The sequence below is a fragment of the Ostrea edulis genome, chromosome 2 (assembly GCF_947568905.1).
Source record: "Ostrea edulis chromosome 2, xbOstEdul1.1, whole genome shotgun sequence".
Lineage (NCBI taxonomy): Eukaryota > Metazoa > Mollusca > Bivalvia > Ostreida > Ostreidae > Ostrea > Ostrea edulis.
The window spans coordinates 90,989,071-91,014,468 of NC_079165.1; the positions used below are offsets into that span (position 1 = coordinate 90,989,071).

General features: G+C 35.4%; 1 protein-coding gene across 1 annotated transcript in view; it reads left to right on the forward strand.

Annotated features, from left to right (window-relative positions):
- Positions 1–25,398, forward strand: part of LOC125678292 (roquin-2-like) — a 75,344-nt gene that overhangs the window by 48,419 nt on the left and 1,527 nt on the right. Inside the window, exons 16-19 of the mRNA XM_056155420.1 lie at positions 5,814–5,965; positions 12,649–12,778; positions 20,426–20,566; positions 22,900–25,398. The exon at positions 22,900–25,398 is cut by the window's right edge and continues 1,527 nt beyond it. Of these exons, the coding sequence (XP_056011395.1) occupies positions 5,814–5,965; positions 12,649–12,778; positions 20,426–20,566; positions 22,900–22,980 (504 nt within the window). The 3' untranslated portion in view covers positions 22,981–25,398. The remainder of the gene's footprint in view (positions 1–5,813; positions 5,966–12,648; positions 12,779–20,425; positions 20,567–22,899) is intronic.

The window sequence follows — 25,398 nt, forward strand, 5'->3', positions numbered from 1 at the left end:
AAAAATCTATGGGTGCTTGTCATTGGTAGAAAATTGCATCTATGGTGGGTACCTACTGCCAGAAAACTGCATCTGTGGGTGGTTGTTTTGATAAAATCTTTATTTTTTTTTTACCGAAACTGAGAGGAATGCAACAAGAGAAGGGAAGGGTTGAAAGTAGAATGTGAAACAAACGCCGTTTTCTGTCTTCATTTTATCTCGGTCGATGAGGTTCCGCGATCCGGTTATCGTTTCCGGTTTGACTCTAAAATTATAGCGACCGGAAATTAGGATTATCTCCCTTGTCCAAAATGGAAAACGAAACGTGCTCGTGGTCCATTGAAACGGGTTTTTTTTAATTCTGCCGATTCTACCCAACATGTCAAATCGAAAATAAAAATAAAATGCATTTTCAATTTTACGAATAGAAAATCGTGAAATACAAACGTATTGATTTGTATTTGGTAATCACTATTCGTTTTGTGAAATATCTTTGTTCCGTATTTTTAAAAACCATGTAAACAGATATGGCCACTAACGATGACAGTAACGATACCTATATCATTCTTGGCGACGAAACATGCTGAGATGACATTTCATTACGAAAAAAAGGAATTGATAGAAATAAATATTTCTCATACAATTGGCGGTATTCTTGCTGCTAACATAACACAAAATGCAGTGCTATTTGGGTGTTTAAAGATGAGAGGAAGGTACAGTTGTTAGCGACTTTACTAGATTGGATGTTCTATCGTTAAAGTGATAATGTCCTACGGACCCGGTTTGAGTGTGGTGAGGACCTGTACCGAGACACAGTTAGATTATTCTAACTAGTGACTGTCATAATAAATGTATTTTGAATACATGTACGTGCATCTCTGCCGTCAAAAATCCTAACAGGGAATAGTTCTAACAGTGGGAGAAATTGTTAGATGCTTTTGATATTATGATGAACGCCTGTAAAAAATATGACCGGATAAAACTCAGAAAGGTATGCATGTTTCTCTTAAATTAGTATACCTTGTGTAGTGGTGGAAAAAATTTGAGTATCAAATAAAAATGAAAAACAAGAAACTTTTCTTTCAAAAAGATGGTAGATAATTCCATGGGCATGTCTATGTGGAGAAAATGGGGTTAAAAATTATTTCATGGGGGTATAAACATTTTGAAACTAAAATTGGAATTACTACATACAATTGTAATTTAGTGCTTATATTAATTTTTTTTCTTTATGTTTACAATTTGTTAATGTAAAATCTTTATTGAGCATAATACAGCAAAATTACTGAACAACATTATATAAATATTGGATACATCAAAGAGATATGACCTTACACATTCTCGACTTATGTTCTACCAAAGTGTAACATAGATACATGTATATAGTTATACACTGAATTTGAAATTGCATTTTTTTTCAAAAATTCATATTAATGTACTAGTCACTCTAAAGAATTTTTTATCTAATATTTTTAAAATACATGTTTTGTTTATTTGTACTCACGAAATAATGTTAATGATTTATTGAAAATGAAACGATAAATATTAAAAATGTTTATTTTATTTTAAAAAAAATTTTCTCCCGACCGACCCTAAATTTTATTTTTAAAATCCGTAAATCAATAAATTAAAAAACTGTGGCCTAATAATTGTTTTTGAACATTTACAATACTAGGCTTTTTATGAACAGGTAGACTTATAAAATTGATTTAGTTCATCGTGTTTAAGAAAGACAGTCTTGATAAAATAAATTGATGGTTCTATGATCAAGCTTCATTGATGGCCAGTTATTTAAATGGTGATGAAACCCAAGATACTCTTCTCTTTACTATCATGCTTGGGAACATCTGAAAATAGACCTCTATTCAGGGGTTATAAATAGTCATTCATACATATTGAATTTATAGAAAAAGTGTATTTCACATTTATTTCACTTCTATGGGTGGTGCCGCACTATCTAAAATTGCTTCTGTGAGTGGTCCCTCATTACATTTTTATGCTTCTATGGGTGGTTACCCAAATTTTAAAGTGCCTTCCCCGGGTACCTCATATGTTTTAATGGAACAGCCCTGAGTCTTTTTTATATAAGACAATTAAAATGAAAACAGTACAAAACATCGATTTTAAAGACTTATTTTTTTAAAATCATTCATGACTTGGCCTAATTGTCCACACCAACAGAATTATTTCCCCGAATCTCCTATCATCACAACAACCCAATTTGATAGTGAATAGCATTTTAATCAAATTATTATTGTGATTAAATAGATGCATACTAGTTTTGCTGACGATGTGAAAAATCTATCAAGTTTACAAACTACGCTACTTTCGATTCCAATAAATGGCTACCGGAAGATAAACATTTATATTTCAATATAGATCCCGATTCGTAAAACAAACAAATAAATAAAAAGAAATAAAAGTAAATAATTGCCAGTGGCAAACATTCTTCATTTTGCATGTTATCAAATTATCTTTTGAATATTATATTCTAATTTGCACCTAATTGACTGACGCTAAACAAACAAGTCGGATTGGGACACTGTGAACTCGGTGATATTATCTCGGTTCACTAGAGCGTAATGTTTTACCTAGATTTTCTCCTACTACGAGTTTTAATTAATACACAATATCAGGGCTTCTAAAAAAAATTATGATTTATGCTCGGAGTCCGTGACCATCACTGACGCGTCCGCGGGACTCGCCATGTCGGAGAAACTTTGCGTTCCAAATGAATTTTCTGCATCTAGGATGCAGATTCTTGCGTTGGTGACAACCCTGATTAAGTAAGCAGTGGTGGGATATGGTAACATCCTATTCATTAGTTTGTATTTTCCTATGGTCATGTGCTCCCTGTGTGTTTCTAGGTTTGTCATTGTTAGATAAATTTCTCTGAACAAATTATCTCTACTTTCTGGTGTCTGTAATTAACATTTCCCATTTTTGACTTCTTTACAAAAATCACTAGACCAATTTCAACTAAACTTTTTGCAAAGCATTTTCTAAGGGAAGATGATTTTGAAAAATTGTGAAAATAGGATAAAGTGTTTTTAAAAACCATCTTGAGACTGAAAAACCAAAACTCGTAAGAAAATGTCTTTATAATAGATTGAAGTGTGTTAAAACCAGGACTAGGGAAGGTACATAGATACAGTGGAGCCTCAGTAATCCGGACGCTTCACCTTCCGGACGATTTTTCTAGGGAACGGAATTTTTATACGTTATTTTGCTTCATTAATCTGGAAATTCGTGTTCCGGATCCGGACGGTCACTATTTACTACAAAACGTTATAATGCATTGAAAATTGTACCGTTAATCCGGACGATAATTTTGTTGAGGGAAGGTCTGTGTCGGTCAATTTTAGCAAGGCGTAAATTATAAAGAATACAAGCCAAACTGTCTAATTGAAGCGATTATCTGTACCCTGTCAACACCAGGTGGTGTGTGATGATATGTCAGTTAGATAGCGCATGCTGATCGAGAGATTGTATTGCCAATTTTTGCACATAAGATCTGTATTGCGTGTAGTATTGAATTTTGTGAATAAATCTGTAGCATATTATTTTATAGTCTTGATCAATAGCCTAATAGTATTAATAAATTAAACATCATGCCATAATATGATATTTATTTGTAGTGCTAATATACATGTAAAATGTAAGCATGGGCAAATACACTGCACACATTTGTTTCAATTTTAATGCTTTGAAATGCATGTAAATGTTAACATTATTATAATCTATTTACTAATGCAAATGGTTAAATCCAATGATAGAATGTGTTTAATTCACTATGCATCAATAAAGTAAGCAGATTGGTTACTTATGTATTGATAGAAAATATGCGATTCAGTTATCCAGACGCTTCATTTATCCGGAAGATTTTGCTGGGAACCAAAGTGTCTGGCTTAACAAGGCTCCACTGTACATAGGAAGACTATTTTAAAATCTCATGTATGGGGATACTTTTTTGTCACATTGATATACAATGTACGTATACCATAAGGTTGATGTAAAATATAGGGCAAAAGGCTTATCTTAAGTAAACTCAGGTGACCTATTGCAATTGGTCTGTGTTCGGTGTCATGCGTTAACAATTGCACATTTTTTACTTCTTGATAACAAAGTTCAGAATTCTTGTACATCTTGGGCCTTGGGGCAGAGCAAAAACTGCCAAATTTCAAAAATCTTCTTTACAACCACACATGTGTAAGAAAAACTAAATGCATAGTGATGTATAGCAGGAAGGCCTCTACCAAAATTGTAAATTTCATGATCCCCGGGGTAGGGGTTCTGACCCCAGGGTAGGACCAAACTTGGTATATAGTGTTAATGTGTAAAACACTTAAATAACATCTTCTTTAGTGCTGTTTATACTAAATGGATATCTAGAAAGAACAGATAGTCCTTTACCAAAATTGTAATTTTTATGATCCCAGGGGTAGGGGTTTTGGTATCAGGGTGGTGCCAAAATGGTCAGTTATTTGTGAACAATAGATATTTTTAACTTCTTCTTGATAACTACCATTCCAATTCCTTTCAAATTTGGTTTGAAGCATCTTTGGGACAAGGAGGACATAGATTGTAACTTTCAGGACTCCTGCACCCCTGGGGCCTAGGGGTGGGGTAAAAACTGCTAACACATCTTGTTTTATACTGTTGCTGAATTTTAGAATTTAGCTCAGATATTTTCAGAACAGGAAATTTTTTCTAGATTTTTAGCCCATGATACTAGTGATACTTTTAACTAGTACTCAGGTGACCGATAAGGCCTGTAGGCCTCTTGTCTCAGAAAAATGCTTATATTGGTCTATTCGGCAGATAGGGCAAAGACTTTCCCAGCCATTTCTTGCAGCACTACATTTTAAGGTTAATAGAGCATGGATATTGTTGCAAGTGCAAGTTACAGTGGTCCCTTGCTATATTGCCCCCGTTATAATGCCACCTTCGCATATCACCAAAAAAGTTCAAAGTCCCGTTTTCCTTGCTATGTAAAACCCCATTATAACGCCATCCGCCAAACACTGCCATCCGCCACACACCGCCATCCCCCCACACACTGCCATCAGCCACACACTGCCATCCCCCCACACACCGCCATCAGTCGAACACCGCCATCCCCCACATACCGCCATCAGCCGAACACGCCATCCCCCCACATACATATACCGCAATCCCCCACACACCGCCATCAGCCATCCCCCCCCCCCCACACACACACACCGCCATCTCCCCACACACTGCCATCAGCCATACACCGCCATCCCCCCACACACATACACACGTAAATTATAATTATTTAGTTCAAATCTGTAGTCTTGTTTTTGAAATCTGTGTGGCGAACACGCCGAAATTTAAGTGTGTTATCTTGGATATAAAACAAAAACTGGAAACCATTAGATACCATGAAGCCAATCCAAAGCATTCACAGCAAGAAATTTCAAATTATTTTACTGAATTCTGGAAAATTGACGTGAAAAGGAGGACTGTTGGAGATAATCAGGAAAAAGAGCTAGGTTTTATTGAAATTTGACAATGTTTCATCGACTCCCAGAAACCATCAATAAAACCATCAAAGCAGTCAACAGTTGACATGTTTTTAATAGACATTGAATCTGGTAACGATTAAACTGCACCTATTGTGTGTTTACTGAATTCAAAAGCATCTTGATGTGGTAGATAAAATCCGTTTGATTTACAGCTGTGCATATACCACCCCACCCCCATAATGTGGACACATAAAATACATGTGTTCTCCATATCATTTAGATTTAAATCCTTTAATGTCTGAAATTGTGAGTGTCATTGCACAATGAGATATGTTTGTGTTTCAGGGTTTGTCTACGGTGACCCCAGTAACGGCCATCACTCCCGTTCGGCGACCTCAGACAACTGCCTTTCCACAGGAAACTAAGGTCAAGAAAACGAATGAAGTCAACCTGCCTGGATACAATCTCCAGGACATTTCTACTGAGTGTTACGACAAGTAAGACTTTATTTCATTCATTGGATGCAGTTTGATGGTAAAACTAGTGAAGCTGCCTTCACACATCAAACAATGGAATTCTTTTGTGTTCCCATAATCAGCTGTATACTATTTATATGTATATAATTTAATTGTAAATCAAAATTTGATTGGTTCATTTGTTATCAAGGTCCTTTCTATCTTATAAACATAAATAAAGATGCCGTTAAGTCAATATGACATCCTAGAATTGACATCACTATATGACATCCTAGGATTGACATCACAATATGACATCCTAGGATTGACATCACAATATGACATCCTAGAATTGAAATCACAATGCATTTTGATCCATTTTGTTGTGATGGCAATATTGCGCCTCATTATAAGCATTCATATTTTTTAAATGATTGTTAATAAAATGATATCAAATTCATTTTTCTAAATAATTATAAGGAATGAAAGTAATTTCTACTCATTTTATTTTATATCAAGTATGTTTGGATATTTCATGCTCTTTTATAGATGGCGTAAACATCCCCAACTTATGCCTCGTTCACATGGATGCGCATTAAACTTTACTTCACATCAAATTTGATGCGAAGTAAAATAATGCGCATTAAATTAATTCGAATTAAATAGCGTTCACACAGTGGTAATATTTAATGCGAAGTAAACTAATGCGCATTAAGGTACTCCGTCCCTCAGGTGCAAAAAAATGAAGATGTATTTTTTTACCATTATTGTGAAGCTTTTCTTACGTACTTGTTATTATGACAAAGAATTGATAATTATTTACCATTGTATCCAGGTGATCTTATGAGATAATTGATCATTACGTATACAGTAAATAATAGAAAACAAAAAGAGTTATCTCAGTTTCATCAAATTGTATTTCATATACTGTATGTTGACTTGTTTACTGCCTAAACAAAATATCCATTAGGTGAAAGGATTACAAAAATAAAAATAAATTGCATTGTATCCAGTAAAATATAAAAGATAATGACTGAAATCAATATGACATCAATTTTCAGAATGTAGAGTTATCTCTCTTCCATGAATTTGGACACAGCAGTAATGATAGATGTGCGCTTTGTAATCCTGGGCTTGCCCTGAAAATTCTCTGTAAATAAGCTGTGTATCCCATCATAGCCTCTTCTCTGATGTGCTATCTGCAGATGTTTGAAACCTAGTCCTGAAAAAGATATCTTTTTACACATGCTTTCAGAAATAATGTGATTTTCAACTAATGGCATAAGAGTATGTAGATTTTTTTTTGGAAGTTTCCATCTGCTTTATGATATCAATGATGTACTTCATAGTAAAACTATACTGAAGATAAAATGAGTCAATATTGTGATGCTCAACAACTTTCTGGAGATATCTACAGTCTTCAACTGTACTATTGTAGTTTCTACCACTTCCTCGCTTTTGCCACCCAGCATCATAAGAGAGTACCAATCCACTTTCACTGAAAACAAATTCATATCGTGTCAACATTTGACATGAAATTTATAAAATTCTATAATTTTTATTGTAAACAAGAGTGCCGCAGTATGTATTTGTCTCTTTTTACCAATAATGCAATAAATTGTCCATACATTTTACATACCTGATATAAATGCATTCATATAATTACTTATATATATTATATATCATTTACATTCAAGCATCAAATCAGTAAAGGCTGTTTGACATACCCTCAGAAGTTAACGCACTGTCGCAAGCCACGGGTTTGGTCTCCATTCTATTTTCTCTATGTGGAAATAGAATAAACACAAAATCTGTGGCTTGCGATGATGAAGTGAACTAATGCACAAAATTGAGTAACTATGAAATAATATAAACCTTGATTGATGTGCCTCCAATTGTAAGGCTTTTTCACAGGAATTTCTTGCCAGTGACTCTAGAGCAGGGACAGTCTCTCTCTCTCTCTCTCTCTCTCTCTCTCTCTCTCTCTCTCTCTTCAAATTTCTTGGAGTAAGAATTGGTATGTGGAAAAGATCTTTGAAACCCCAGCTTCGCCAATGCCTGTATAGGTTAAAGCTGGAATAAAAGATATACAGTGGAACCCCGTTACTTTCCCCCTTTATTACGTTAGTCCACATATTACGTTGGAATTTCAAAGCACAAAACCATTTCTTAACAAACCTATATAAAATAGACCTCGTTATTACGTTGTCCTAAAATGCCGGGACTCGGTATTACGTTGTAAAAATTCCGACAAAAACGTAATAAACCTCTAATTATTCAATAGTGATTCTCAAAATAATAAGCCATTCACACCTTGGCTGCCCCATGCAGTCACCATGTAAATTTCCTGGTCTGTTTGGGGATTAGAGACGCTTGACTGATCACGTTTCGATAGATCTAGCGACGTCAATACAGGTGAATACCCCGTATTGAAGCCAGTGATAAACAATTAAATAATGTTTATTTAGAAATTGTACTCTATGAAATTTACTTCATTTTTCATATTTTGATAATCAAAGAAATAATTTCTCAACCACCTGCGTGTTCAGCATAGTGTGATTACCTTCGCTATTAAAACTCTATTCATTGACAGCTTTGGTACCAAACATAAAAGACAAGATTTATCATAGCAATGTTACAACCGCTTGGGTAACTGCTTGGACATAGGTGACTAAAGGTGTTCAATTAAGAAATTGTCTTTTTGTCTTTTGTTTGGACATGCGGCTTTGGTGTTCGTAAATCTTGTCCATACCTACACCAATCAAACTGTCCTGTGTTATCGGCCGATTCTTGCACGGCATTTACCTCAGTAAATATTTTAAAATCCCTTGATGCGCACGTGATTTTAGTGCCATCATTTAGCGTTATAAATGAAATCTTCGTGCATCATTATATATTTTTTTATGTGGATTGCGCTTAAATTGTTCTCCGTGTTTATCGTTGGTGAGAAAAGTGTGTAAGTGTTGGGTATCGTGTGCGTTTTGTGTCTATAGTTTTGTTGTTTTTTGGGTGGGATTTTTTTATTGTGTTGTGTATTGTGTAATTAGAGAACTTAATAAAAACGATGTTTTGTTATTTTTTTAATACGAATGTTGAATACGAATCGGAACGAGTTATTGAGAGAAATTTACATGAACACATTGTTTAAAGTTGAACAAAATGGCGGTCCAAACGAATGCAGAAAAAGCAACGTTTATCAAAACATCCTTATGTATCCTACACCGAAATAAAGAAAAGGGATAAGAACATGAAGAATTACGGACATTAAAGATAAGATGTAAATAAAACAAAGTATCATAGTCTTTTAAACAAAGAAACAGTAAAGCTATATCCACACTCCACTTCACGGAGTACCAACGGACGATATACAATTTCCAAATGATATTTTTAATGGATTTCACTGGGAACGTTTATTGCGTTGCCCCCGGTATTACGTTATTTTATCGTGACAAAATGGAAAACGTAATAACGGGGTTCCACTGTATATTCATATACACCATGCATGCACTTACTGCTCTATTGTACAAACACTAGTAATTGACAACACAAGATCTCACAATCACATCTTTCACATCCAATTTATTGAGCCAAGGGATAAATCCTCTTTTCTATTCTACATACTATATATATATACTAGAAGAAGTACTGGTACCTGTATACTACAAAATGCTACAACACTACTTGTATCTACATATGACCAGCTTCGAAAACATCTTTTACAGATAAATTGCAAAATACACACACGTTTAGGATTTTATAAAAATACTTACCAACAGCAAGTTTGGTGTTGATATCAAAAGGACCTTGACCATTCTGACCTATATTGTGTCGTTTACCAGTTGGAATGATCGTCAGTTCATCGCACTTCCTGCATCTCACATACAGTAAGCTGGCTAGTCCATAACGTCTCTCTTTCTCACAGTCAACAAGATCCAAAGGCGTATGACACAGAAAGCACCCCCTTTGCAAATGATCCACCAGAATTGAAAATTCAACAGCTCTTCTGCCTTGGAACAGGTCAAATGTCTCTTTATTTTCATCATATTCATCTACCTGTGCTAGTGGATCTTCACTGTTGACATCGATGAAGTCAGGGTGGTTGTTATTTTCATCGGTACATGTGCTAATGGTTATAGTAGCAGTAGACGAGGCTTTGAACCGACTTTTCTTATCTCTTTCTCATATACAATTCCCCTCCATTTCCGTTTGTTATACCCCCCGCAACAAGTTGTGGGGGGGGGGGGGGGGGGATATACTGGAATCAGGTTGTCCGTCTGTCTGTCCGTCCGTCCGTCCGTCCGTCCGTCCGTCCGTCTGTAGACGCAGTGGTTTCTGGGCTCTAAAGCGTTATCCTTTCCACCTACAGTCACCATATCATACATATGGACTACCCATGGGATGAAGATGTTCCTTATTGATTTTGGGGTCAAAAGGTCAAAGGTCAAGCGCACTGGACATCGAAGTAGCAATATGGTTCGGTTTGTCATGCCATTTGTTTTTTACACTCAGAAAAGAGGTAGTTTATACCTATTACCAACACCCTTTGGGAGATTGGGGTAAGCGGGGGGTATTCTTAGTGAGCATTGCTCACAGTACCTCTTGTTTACATCTGTCAATTCTTATTCTTTTTTCAGAGAAGAGTTCCAAAAAATATTAATGCCGGAATTTATGATACAAATAAACTTTTTCCGGATTTTACGCGAGTTACCAAACATTGCTGAGGATTGGAGTCCCTTAAATCTGTATGCATATCTATATTAAAGGGTGCGCGAAGTAAATTAAAGAATAGACTATGTTATTGAAAATTATTTTTATAGATATTTTAATGAATATTGTGTAGATACAGAATTCTTTGTTCAAAACGCTATATACATGTAGTATATACTACATAATTACAATTTACATGCTGATCTACACATAAGGAGTTTTGTCGTGATTATTTATATGTTCCCAAGAAATTACTTGTTATTTCCTCTGACGACCAGCATTCGATCTAGACAATATATTGTTTCATCATGGGCCCAATTTTAAAACTTCGGAACGTTTTTTTCACCATTCTGCTGACTACTGTTGTGATGTAATTTTTAATTACTAATACGTATTATAAGTCTACAAATGGTATTAAAAAAAATAACGAGCGGCATATTCATTTTTAAAAATGTAAAAAAGAAAATCATATTATCACTATTTTAGAACATTTTTGTCGTATTTAAAAGCAATTCCTTCCACATGTATTTCTCAGTATGCCTATGCATAGCACATATTTACGTCTGACATTATCTAATGACATGCTGTTTGTACATGTTTTTAATGATTATTATCATTTTGCTTAGTTTTTTGTACAAAACTGACATTGATATATATAGTTGACCATGGGTATGATGCATGTGACCTAAATTTGCCATTACGCATGTGTGTACATATGATGTGAATTAGCTTCGCTTAGCGTTCACACGGAGCTAATGCGAAGTAAATTTAATTCGCATTAAATCGCGACTCCAATTTTAATTCGAAGTAAACTAATGTGTTTTAAAATCCCCGTGTGAACGCGGTTCAGATTTAATTCGCATTAACTTACATTTAATGCGAATTAAATTCTTCGTGTGAACGAGGCATTACTTATCTTATAAAATGAGTAAAAATTACTTCAATAATTCCTTCAATTTGAGGTAAAATATTTCAAATTTTGTTTTTCCATTTTAAATGTTTAGAATGCTTAACTGAGGTATTTCTAATGGTCAGAAAAAAATTTGAATGTCAGTTGTCAAGGTACATGGGAGATACAGAGCTCACAATTCTTTGTTAGGTAATTAAGGCTCATGCCATGTGTTTGTTTACATAGGTTGAATATGTTAGTAAAAGTTTCGTTGAAAGTAGATTTTTCAATAAAAAAGTTAATTTTGAACACATTTATATAGTTTCTTGTGTTTGGCACATCTCATTTTGTTTTAAATATGCTATTTTCTATTAAGCAATCTGTAAAAAAAAAAAAAAAAAAAAAAAAAAAAAAAAACATTGCATGGGTCTTGTTTACAGGACAAAGAATTGTGAGTGCTGTATCTCACTTGTATCTCAACAACTGATTTTTGTTGACCATTAGAAATACTTTAGTTAAGCATTGTAAACAATAGAAATGGAAAAATAAAATTTGACAATTTTCAGCTCAAATTGTGTCCATGCTCCTTTAAATATAGACATGACAGATACACACATATATAAATGAAATTTGTACCAAGAAGCATTAGACGCGTTAATCAAAAAGTGAAAACAAAAAAAAGGACACTGATGATTCTACTTCCTGCACTTTATAAAATGACAAGATAACTAGTACTTAAGAAATGAAACTTATTTCTTTTCTTGATGGGATTGCATGTATTAACAAAAAATTGACAGAAAAACTTCATCAATGAGCATAGCATCAAAAAAATTGTGAGTGCTGTAACTCATTTGTAACTCAACAACTGATATTCAAATTTTGGTTGATCATTAGAAATACTTTAGTTAAGCATTGTAAATAAAAATAGAAAAATAAGATTTGAAAATTTTCAGCTCAAATCATGTCCATGCCCCTTCAAGATCTGAGATACATGTAGATTTGTATTTTAAGGTGTGAGATGCATGTATATGTAGATTTGTATTTTAAGGTGTGAAATGCATGTAGATTTGTATTTTAAGGTGTGAGATACATGTAGATTTCTGAGATACATGTAGACTTGTATTTTAAGGTCTGAGATGGGGCTGCAGGATTATGTCAGAAAGGAGCTGTTTCGTCTGGAGAGGCAGGCACAGAATGCCTACAGTGAGGGAGAGGCACTCAATTGTGAACTGAAGGCAGTAGAACTCCAGATCTCACTGGTAAGGCTATACAAAGTTAATTATCTGGTGTTTTTAGAAATAGATGTGACAGCAGGGGCGGATCCAAGAATTATCATCAGAAAACGTAAAGAATATTCAAGAGGAGTCAGAGGGCATTCCCCCCAAGCAGGAATTTTTTTTTGAAATGAAGGAAAATTGTTCATTTTTAAAGTTCCCTATCACAAAATGATACTTTTTTCTCCAGTTGAAATGACTGACAAAAGAGGTCAAAATGTACATTTTTGATTATCTTAATTCAGTGGAACCCCGTTATTACGTTCCCCCTTTATTACGTTAGTCCGCATATTATGTTGGAATTTCAAAGCACAAAACCATTTCTTAAAGTAGACCTATACACAGCCTACGTCACAATCAAATGTAAATGCAGAACCACGCGTCCGTTTTCCGAAATGTGGTATTTCAAAGATATCAGTTTGATTTTTTACATGGCGATATGATTGTCCGATATTAATTCCTTCCAAGGCGTTCTTATCAGCTGCAGTCAAATTTTGTACAATGTATTATTTTTTTTAAAAACGGGGGAGCTAAAGATGATTCAAGCTTTAGATAAAAATCGGTTGGAGAACAGACAACATTTTGGCGGATGAGGGCGTTCGTGAGATACATTGACTATTCATGTATGTAAAAGTTTTACAATGATCCATGTTCAACATATGGAATTACGCGGCATCAGAAAGTTGGAGAGACAGATGGGAAAGGGGGACCAATTCATATTTCCACCAGCATCATAATAATAATATTATTTCTTTTGTGAGGATCCGGGTTAAAGTAGGTCCTCAGTACCCCATGCTTGTCGCAAGAGGCGACTAAATGGGACGGTCCTTCTGATGAGACCACAAAAACAGAGGCCCTGTGTCACAGCAGGCGTGGCATGCTAAAAATCCCTACTCAAAGACCGTCGGCGTCGAGAATAGGCCTAAGTTTTGCAGCCCCTCACCGGCAATGGTGACGTCTCCATATGAGTAAAAAATTCTCGAGCGTAATAATTGCTAATTCAAAACTACGCAGCTGTTGAATCCAAATTATCATGAACAAATACATGGTAAGCTTGTGTAAAAATAAAAATTCACACTTCGCTGCTCCAGTGACCACAGATGTCGTAGTTATGTTCGCGCTCCAATGTTGCAGATATTGACGCAAGCTTAAAAAACGGCTGCAAATAATTTGTTTTATTTCACCGACCGTCATAAATTTGTCATTTTTTCCTCATCCCCTCTCCTGTTTTTCAAAATTATCGGGGCGGCATCTGTATAATGCGATTACAGTGTAGTTCCTTATTGAGATTGCATCTACATAGATCGGCGTAAGTGGTGTACATGTACGTATATCCAATTTATGTACATACAAATGATTCCAAGATAAAAGATATAACACACATTACACACATGCATTAATCATAATAGCAAAACTATCAAAATTCAGTTTGTTACTTTCGTTTTACATTCACATTGTGAATACCATCTTCTAGAATGATTTGTTTTCAGATAAAATGTAAAATCTAATTGCAACCCACATGTATCTATAATACTTATAGTTTAACATAGTTCAAATTATTATCCAATGTTGTAAATATACTCAAATTTCACATGTCGTATGAAAATATGATAATGTATAATTCAAGATTATTTTGGGGGGGGGGGGGGGGGGGGGGGATGTACTTGTTATAGAGCTTATAGCTTTTAAAATGATGCGTCAACATATGATTTTCTTACGCAAATCCTTTTTCTGAGATAATAATCTGTAAATTAGAAACAATTTATTCAAGGTTTAGTCCATAAAAATTGGAGGAAAAGACCAATATTGACATCAAATGGCATTTTCAACAGTATTTCTTTTAACATGTGTGGGCTCACAAAGTGTACATTATGAAAATAGTTATTCAAATTTATTAAAATAAATGATTACATATCATTAAATAATGGGTATATAGTCTATGTTGCTTATTACAGCCCATTTGTTTTGGAAAAATAATAAATATTAAGAAAAATAAGAAGGAGGAATACATTTTCATTAATGCTGATTATATGTGGATGGGGTACTTACTTTTGAGAAGCAATAACAATGAAATTAGCATGCTGACATATATATTTTTCAATGTTTATCTATTACTGGAATATATATCTATCTTATAAAGGCAATTTTTTCATGATTGAGTCCATTTAATGCAGAGTATAGGTCTACCTTAACAAACCTATATAAAATAGACTTCGTTATTACGTTGTCCTAAAATGCTGGGACTCGGTATTACGTTGTAAAAATTCCGACAAAAACGTAATAAACCCCTAATTATTCAATAGTGATTCTCAAAATAATAAGCCATTCACACCTTGACTGCCTGAGGCAGTCACCACGTAAATTTCCTGGTCTGTTTGGGGATTAGAGACGCTTGACTGATCACGCTTCGATAGATTTAGCGACATCAATACAGGTGAATACCCCGTATAGAAGCCAGTGATAAACAATTAAATAATGTTTATTTAGAAATTGTACTATATTTTTCATATTTTGATAATCAAAGAAATAAATTCTCAACCACCTGCGTGTTCAGCATAGTGTGATTACCTTCGCTATTAAAACTCTATTCACGGAAAGCTTTGGTACCAAACAAAAAAGACAAGATTTATCGTAGCAATGTTACAACCGCTTGGGTAACTGCTTGGACATAGGTGACGAAAGGTGTTCAATTAAAAAAATTGTTCGTTGTTTGGACATGCAGCTTGGGTATTCGTAAATCTCGTCCATACATACACCAATCTATCGGCCGATTCGTGCACGGCATTTACCTCAGTGAATATTTTAAAATCCCTTGATGCGCACGTGATTTTAGTGCCATCATTTAGCGTTATAAATGAAATCTTCGAGCATCATTATATATTTTTTTATGTGGATTACGCTTAAATTGTACTCCGTGCATGTTTATCGTTGGTGAGAAGTGTATAAGTGTTGGGTATCGTGGGCGTTTCGTGTCTATAGTTTTGTTGTTTTTTGGGTGGGATTTTTTTATTGTGTTGTGTATTGTGTAATTAGAGAACTTAATAAAAACAATGTTTTGTTATTTTTTTAATATGAATGTTGAATACGAACCGGAACGAGTTATTAAGAGAAATATACATGAACGCATTGTTTTAAAGTTGAACAAAATGGCAGTCCAAACAAATGCAGAAAAAGCAACGTTTATCAAAACATCCTTATGTATCCTACACCGAAATAAAGAAAAGGGATAAGAACATGAAGAATTACGGACATTAAAGATAAGATGTAAATAAAACAAAGTATCAAAGTCTTTTAAACAAAGAAACAGTAAAGATATATTCTCACACCCCTTCACGGAGTACCAACGGACGATATACAATTTCCAAATGATATTTTTTACGGATTTAACTGGGAACGTTTATTACGTTGCCCCCCGGTATTACGTTATTTTATCGTGACAAAATGGAAAACGTAATAACGGGGTTCCACTGTATTGATATGTGTAAGTCTTAGTTATAATTTTGTCTCCCCTCTTCCAGGGGGAGACATATTGTTTTTGTACTATCCGTTCGTCAATCTGTCACAAAATCTTGTGAACACTTCTCCTATATAGCTTATCGGATAGATTTGGAACTTTGTACAATGCTTCATTGCTATTTGTAGATGTGCATATGATCCAATTTTCCTATAAATTATAGAAGATCTAAGAAGGGTGGATAAGATAGCTTATGAAAACTTCTCCTATATGGCTTATCCGATAGACTGGAAATTTTGTACAATACTTCAATGCCATTTGCAGATGTGCATATTGTAGGGACAGGAGGATCCAATTGTTATCCTTAAAGTTATAGTGGATATGAGGGATGGAGGGTGTAAAATGGTTTGTGAAATCTTCTCCTATATGGTTCATCGGAATTGTGAAATCTCCTATATGGCTCATCGAAGTTTATAATGTCTATGTCCCTGCTCATGCTTTCTCCTCCATAACATCCAGAACATTAAGGGGAGGAGGTTTTATTTGGAGCACTTCCAATTTGGGGAACTGGGGAGACATTTGTTTTTAATAAAATCTAACTCTCTGTAAAGCCAAAACAAAATTGATTAGAGTAGTTTCTCGAGTACCGCCACATCCGTTGAAAAGGCATGGCATGGAATATTTTTTTTCAATTCATATTTATGATAATGAGGTAACTCTTTTACTATAGATTTTAATGGTAAACTTTCAGAAGGTTTTGATAGATTTGTAAGTAAATTATTGATCATGGGGCATTTGTGTTTTAAGAACACAGATTTGTTTTATACTGCTTGCTGAATGAGATAAGGAAGAAAAGGCGAAAATAGGTTTGGGTCATTTAAAAATCTTCTCAAGAACCACTGGGTCAGAAATGTTGAAATTTACATGAAAGCTTCCTATTAAACTTAGTTTGTACAAATCATGCCCCTGGGGATAGGATGTGGCTGCAATAGGAGATCAAAGTTTATCATGGGGACATACAGGAAAAATCTTCTACTCAAGAACAGCAGGGCCATGATTACTCATATTAATATTCAAGCATCTCGAGGTAGTGCAGATTCAAGTTTGTTCAAATCATGAGCCCCTGGGGGTAGGATGGGGTCACAAAAGGGGATAAGTTGTATATATGGGAATATATAGGGAAATATCTTTAGAAATCTTCTCCATAGCAACACACCCATTATCATGATAAGGATAGACGAATATTTACGTACTCCTCACACTATGTGTCATTGAAAGTTCTGAACAATTAACAAGTCAATCCTGTGGTTAAAGATAATATTTACTATATATCAAAATGTCAGATGTATTAAGTGTCAGTTAAATGTTCAAAGGCAACGTCCACCTTCAAGGTTGTAAAGACTTTGAAGTGTACTTCTACACTAGCGGAAAAGGTGGATGAACAGTTTGGGAACGAACGGTTTTGTTTGGGGGAACTAAAGCTTAACTGTTTGAATGGAACAGTTCTCTGTAAAAATGGAACAGCTCTCATTGAGAATGGAACACTTTGAGATAGAGAACGAACAGCTCTCATTGAGAACGGAACGCATTAGGCCAAGATGGGAACGAATCTTTTACACGTCATTTTCATTTTGATGTTTGGTTATTACGGGCAGCACAAAAAAATTGACCAATTTTCGAAAATTTTCTCTACAACTCTACATCTGTAAGAAAAACTAAATGCCTAAGGTTTCACAGGAAATTAACTTGGTTGGGCAATTTTTGCTACATTCTCGGAAACAAAAGTTTGCAAATTCAACATACAGTGAATAATTCTTTAAAATGTTGATGAAGATTGAACTGTTCTGTTACCTGCACATTCATACAATACCTCATACAATATCTCATACAATATCTCATGCAATACCTCATACAATATCTCATACAATATCTCATGCAATACCTCATACAATATCTCATACAATATCTCATACAATATCTCATGCAATATCTCATACAATGCATCATACAATATCTCATGCAATACCTCATACAATATCTCATACAATGCATCATTCAATATCTCATTCAATACCTCATACAATATCTCATACAATACCTCATACAATATCTCATGCAATACCTCATACAATATCTCATTCAATATCTCATTCAATACCTCATGCAATACCTCATACAATATCTCATGCAATATCTCATTCAATAGTTCATACAATATCTCATATAATACCTCATACAATATCTCATGCAATACCTCATACAATGCATCATACAATATCTCATGCAATACCTCATACAATATCTCATGCAATACCTCATACAATATCTCATTCAATACTTCATGCAATATCTCATTCAATAGTTCATACAATATCTCATGCAATACCTCATACAATATCTCATGCAATACCTCATACAATATCTCATACAATGCATCATACAATATCTCATGCAATACCTCATACAATATCTCATGCAATACCTCATACAATATCTCATTCAATACTTCATGCAATATCTCATTCAATAGTTCATACAATATCTCATGCAATACCTCATACAATATCTCATTCAATACCTCATGCAATACCTCATACAATATCTCATTCAATATCTCATGCAATACCTCATGCAATATCTCATTCAATAGTTCATACAATATCTCATATAATACCTCATACAATATACAGACCAGAGAACTACAGATCCACTCCTTATAAAAGCCTTAGATTTTTGGCACAGATTATCTGCACACAGTTGAAGCTGTATATCGGTGTATTCTTGCATTGTCATCGAAAAATTTACCATTAAAAAATTCCTAACATATTTTTCCCACTTGTTGCCAAACAATACCTTCAAACAGTCATTAAAGCCCCATGTAAACCTAAAACTCACAATTTCAAATAATTTTGTTGATGGAGCCATGTTAAAAATGTGGATACTCAGATAAACCACATTAGCAGATAATAATGTAAGCTTGTTACCTTTTGTGAAATATCCCCAATTACAGGCAATGTAGAACATCTAATCAATGACAGCTTGAGTGTGTTGGTCAATTCAGGGGGTATACATGTGGTAGAAACAGCACTGTTCAAAGCTCATCTAAAGCAACAGTTTGAAAATGTGTTAAACTGTTTCACAATACACATGGGTGTTGAACAAAGAAACAAGTCTTTAAGATTAAGTGAGCCTCTCCTGTTGTCTTGATAGAACTGCCTTTTGTCTGGACTTCCAGTTTTAGCTCACCTGGCCCAAGGCTAGTGGGCTTTATTGCAATTACAAACAATTACCTGTCTTCAGAATAGCCACATCCCCAGTCAACATACTTGGTACAAGTATTCCTCCCGTGGCCCTGCAGAATTGTTTTAATTGATTGGAATGATTCAAATTTCAATATGTCCACCATGGCAGAGATGGAATTAACTTCTTGTCCAAAGCAGCTGCATCCCCAGTCACTACACTTGGTGCAAGTTTTCGAGTTTTAGAAAGTGGGCCTGCATGTGTTTTGTTACTTTCTTTGTTATTCAAATTTCAATATGATGGCCATGCTTTTGATTGGCTGGCCAAAACCTTCAGGAATTTTATACATATTCAGATGTCTGGATCATAACTTGCACACTGTGAGGCCTAGGTTCATCTAACTTGGTCAATTGATGCATTTTGTGGGAGGTGTGTCACAAACCACCTAGAGGTCACTGTGGACTCCTGGAATTTTATGACATACATACTCTAGTTGTGTGAGCAATGTGGCCATCAAACTTCATCTGTTGATGATGCATTCGAGGAGAGAGGTGGGGGGTGCAACCCAAAAATAGGTCACTATGGCTTCATTTTGGAAATTAATGCAATTGACAGCATCACAGCTTGTGCCTTGAAGCATGCAAACATAGATCTGCAGCATTACCTGTAGTTGCAGACATGTATAGTTATATCATGTATCCAAGCAGTGTACTTTATTTATAAACCCAGCGGTCTAACAGCCCCAAACCAGGTTATAGCTTTTCTCATGAAGAGCAATACGCCATCTTGTAGTTCCCTTGTTTATATTGATTATGAATAGATGAGCATCTTTGAACTATTTTAAGATTTTATAAACATGTAATCTGGAGACATGCATTATCTTCTAAACTAAAATGACAGCAAGTGGGAAGTTTCATGACAGGATGTGTTGATTACAGGAGGATGGATCCATGTTTGAGGCTCTGCCTACTAAACCAGAGAAGATGATCTTTGCATGGGAGCTGGAGTCTAAGCTGGAGAGACCCCCGGGGTCGTGGAGCAGTTTTGAGATGCTGGCTGCTGCCACCACCAAAGGAATGGTAAGGTCCCTCAATTGAATGGGAGAAACTTGTTTACTTCATATACAGCACCATCTGTGATTGACTCTTAGAGATTGTAATCACCTGAAAGTTTTATTGCAGTATCTAAATACACAAGTTTTAACATGTGTCTGAGTTACTTCCCTTTAGAGAACAATATATTCATGTTGCATAGTATGGGACAAATGCCCATCACTGATAGAAGCTGCTTTTCATATTTTTGTCATCTTTTGTCTGTAGGTGCACTCTGTCCCACTTAATTAAACATTCAGAGTTCCACTAAATGCACCTCCTACACAAAAGAGCTAAACCACCGCGGTGGTCTAGAGGTTAGAGCGTTCAACCCGCATGCGGAAGGCCGGGTTCAAATCCCGGCCGTGACAAACCTAAGTCATTAAAACAGGTAGTGACTTCCATCACCAAACGCTCGGCATCAGGTGTGAATGTCACGGGTCCTTGGAGATGACCTTAAAACGGATGTCCCGTGTCACAGCAGGTGTGGCACATTAAAGAACCTTCACTGCTCAGTGGCCGTAAGCGCCGAGCAAAAGCCTAAATTTGAAGCCCTTCACCATCTTGGTGACGTCTCCATATGAGAGAAAAATCCACGAGCGACGTTAAACAAGACACAATACAAAAGAGCTAGCTCTTATCTCGAAATTTGCATATTGGAAATGCTATAAAATGGATACGTGAATGTGCGTTTATCTCCCCATAATTGGAGATTCTAGGGCATATAGTATTTAGTCTGTGTCTGTCTGTCTGTCTGTAAAAACTTTATGGAGGAATATTGATTGATTGAATATTGTTCAACGTCCCTCTCGAGAATATTTCACTCATATAGAGACGTCACCACTGCTGGTGAAGGGCTGCAAAATTTAGGCATAAGCTCGGCGCTTATGGCCATTGAGCAGGGAGGGATCTTTATTGTGACACGGGACCTCAGTTTTTGCGGTCTCATCCGAAGGACTGCCCCATTTAGTCGCCTCTTACAACAAGCAAGGGGGTACTGAGGACCTATTCTAAGCCGGATCCCCACGGGATTATGGAGGAATAACACACCAGAAAAATCTGATATGGATAGAAATTGAAGGATATGTACAATAATATATTAAAATTGAAAAGTTTCAAATTTACCTTATTGGTGGAAAAAATGCAGTTTTAGTAGACAGTAATATGAAAAAATTAAAACCCCTGATGGATTCAAACTACAGATCAGCAGTCCACACATAATGAGCTACCCAGCAGTAAATCAGAAAGGAATATACATGTATTGCTGATATTCATTCAAGTTTCAAAAGGAAATCAGCCATTATGATGATGCGGTATACCTCCTTAACTTTGACCGTAACTTATGAATGGTTAGTGATAGGGCTTTCATAATTCAAATGTGTGTTCCTTGTGACAAGACCTTTCTTTTCATATCAAAATTTTTGACACTTTGACCTTGGAGTTTTAAAATTTTCATGATTACAGGAGTAAACTTTTGTTTGTTTGTTTTTGCGTCCCTTCAACAATTCTTCACTGATATTAAGACGTCAACAGCTGTAGGTGAAGTACCACAAGTTTATACCTATACTTGATGCTCAGGGCCATAGCAGTGAGAGTTCTTTATCGTGCCAATGCCTGCCGCGAAACGGGACCCCGTTTTTAAAGGTCATATCCGAAAGACTCTTTATTGTCACTTCTAATGCCGAGCGTTTGGTGAAGGAGCAATCATTTCAGGTTTGACACTGCCATGGCATGAACAGGGCTCAAACTCATGACTTCCCAGTTACAAAACACACACTTTACCGCTAAGCTATTGCAACCAGTAGAGAACCAATTGAAGTTCATATACTAGGATTAAACATTCTTTTTGAAGAATTTATCGATGTGTAAACTCTGGACATTTTACTCACAAACTGAATAAAAGTGCAAAGCACTTTTATGTTAAGTTTGTGAGTAAAATGTCCAGAGTTTTCACAACGATAAATTCTTCATATAGAATATTTGACTCTTGTAATTCCAATTCATTCACTTCATTAACAATTGCAAAAATTTGAATAGTTTCCCTGCACTATGTTATTTGTTTTCAGGCGTGTATGTATACATAGCGTTTTTGGATTTATTGATGTGTAAATTCTCGTTTAGATTTAATTTTGTCCAATCAAAACAATTGTAATGAATAACATTGGAATTAAAGATAATTATCTACCATATAAATGTGAGATGCGTGATAAATGAATGTTGTGGTGTAAATTTCTTACAAATTTGGCACAAAGCTACCTTGTTTGAAGAGGCTTTGTTCAAATGGCGGGATTTTCATAATTTTTATTCATTCTACTGTTCAGAACTTGGGTGATATACACATGGCTTTGGATGCACAGAAAAAGGCGACACAGACTTTGCGCAGCAAGCAACAAGAAGATTAGGAAAAGAGTGGGTTCAGAACGTTGTAGATGCTGAGAATGGATCATCCTTGTTTACCAGGATTTCAGTTTACATTTACCCTCTACCAAACCTCTGGATCAGCCTTACCAATCTTTTAGATTGATAGGTGCAGCAGATATTAAAGAAGCCAATCTGTTGAACTGTTTGTAAAAACATTCTTAACATAGAGCAATGTTGTCTACATTGGTAACAGCAAACTAACTGAAAATGAAAGCAATGCCAAGACATGTTCAATTTGTAAGTATCAGTATTCTCGTCAGAAGAAAAGCCACCGAAGACCAAAAAAAAAACGGTATCCCCTGAAGCCTCTCTGTTGTTGTAGGCCTTATTACATAAATCTTCAAAATGCTCCGTTATCCGTCACATTTTTATGTAACTATACGTGTAATAGACCATGACATCATAGATACATGCACCTTGTTGTTTACTGCTAACTTTATGTGTAAAAATAAACCCAAGTTTGATTAGTCCGTACTCTTGAGCAATGAATATCACTTATTGGCTAATTTTATCACAGAAATTTTCTTGATATCTTAAATATTGGTTGGGTTGATTACCCAGGGGTTCGGCCAAAAGTAAACATAGAGCAATACTCTGGTATGTGAGAATGTCCTGAAACAAGCAACAAGAAGATATGGAGAAAACTGGCTCTAGAAATATTTTTTGAAGCTATGGACAGAAGGAAGACTTGGGAGTGTGATTATTTTCGGGTTTTTTATTCTGTTTTGTGTGTAATTGTACCATGTGTATTAACATATAACCACTTTTTCACAGTGTGGCTGTTGGTTGCTTTTTTTCTCTACGATGTAGGGTGAAGGAAATACTATGTATCTTCTGATTTTGAATTAATTACAAAGTTTATGAATATGTGTCTACTGTGTGGACGTAATGGTGTCAAGTTTCAGATGGATTGGAATAATTTTTTCTCATTGTTATTGAGCATATTTGTATCAAACATGTTCCATTTGAAATATAGCATACTTCTCTCTCAGGGTGTTTTTCATTAACATCATATTGCTGACAGCGTCACTGGCAAACTCTACAACGATTACATACATCACTATAATCAATCTTCCACAACATGCTGGCCAATACCAGTTAGGCCAGCTGTACTAGTTTTGCCAGGTTAATGGAAAGCACCCTATTTCCTAGTTTTTAGAAACTGAGGAAAACGATACGTCCTGGTTTAAGTCAGAGAAACCCCTTACTGACCCTTGTGTTACCATTTTTGTCACTGACTAGAGGGCAGAAAGCTGATGGGGCATTTAAATAGGTGGACCTGAGGGGGGTGGAGAAAGGAATTCACTGTCACTGGTGTACACATGACAATATATGTAAATCTTCAGGTAAACTGAAAACCATTATTGACTATTATATATTATATATATGCACAACTTCATTTGCTTCTCTTTTACTTGTAAGTCAATACTACCCTATGGAAATGTATCTAGTTGTTTTTTGTTTGTTTTGTATGTGTCACCTGCAAAGCACTTATCTGTCATTTGTCTGTCACACGCTAAGAACTTTACAGCTGTAAGAGATACAATAATGTAAAACGTAAATATTTGCCATGTGCATTTCTTGTGTTAGGTGATTCTGTGGTTAATTGTCTGTCTGTGTGTCTGTCTGTCCTAACCATAAATTTGTAACAAAGAAATATTAAGTGCCCATACTTCACACAAATTGCTTGTGACATTGGGAATGTCATGATCCAATGTCATTAGTTTAATGTCGTCATTGCCAGGGAGATAAAACAGAGAAACAGAAGATACCCATACTTCACACAGAGACTGCTCATCATTTAACAGTGTCTCCTGGCTATAACCAAGGTCAGTTTTCTTAGTTGAAGGTGGCTGGAGTGACTATTTGGGTTTTATTTTGTGACAAAAACATTAGATGCCCTCATTTGGCACTAAGGTGGAGTAGGATTTAAAGGATATGTAAAGACCCCAACCCAATCAAATCTGTTCCAGTTATGATGAGAATCTATGGGGTGGAACCCACGGATTCTCTATGGGGTGGAGCCCACGGGGTATGCAAGGACAAGCCTATTTAGCATGTGTATTCTTTGTGTGTAGATCATATATATGTACAATGATGCCATTGCAGGTGGCACATCTCCTTTGAGACGCTTTAGGGTTTGTTTTTGTTTTTTTAGAGTGTGTGGGTGAGTTTTTTGTATTTGAAGTTTGCTTACAAATCGTACCAATATTAAAACATGGTTATTAACAGTGTACTTCGACATAACCTTTTCACTTTTGCTAAGTATTATGTAAATCCAAAATACGAGCAATCATCTCACTTATTTTCAAAATCATTAATTTTGCGTAAGAGGAAATGTATATAATGAATTTTTTTTTTTTTAATTGTTGATTTGACATATCCTTATTTTACTTCAG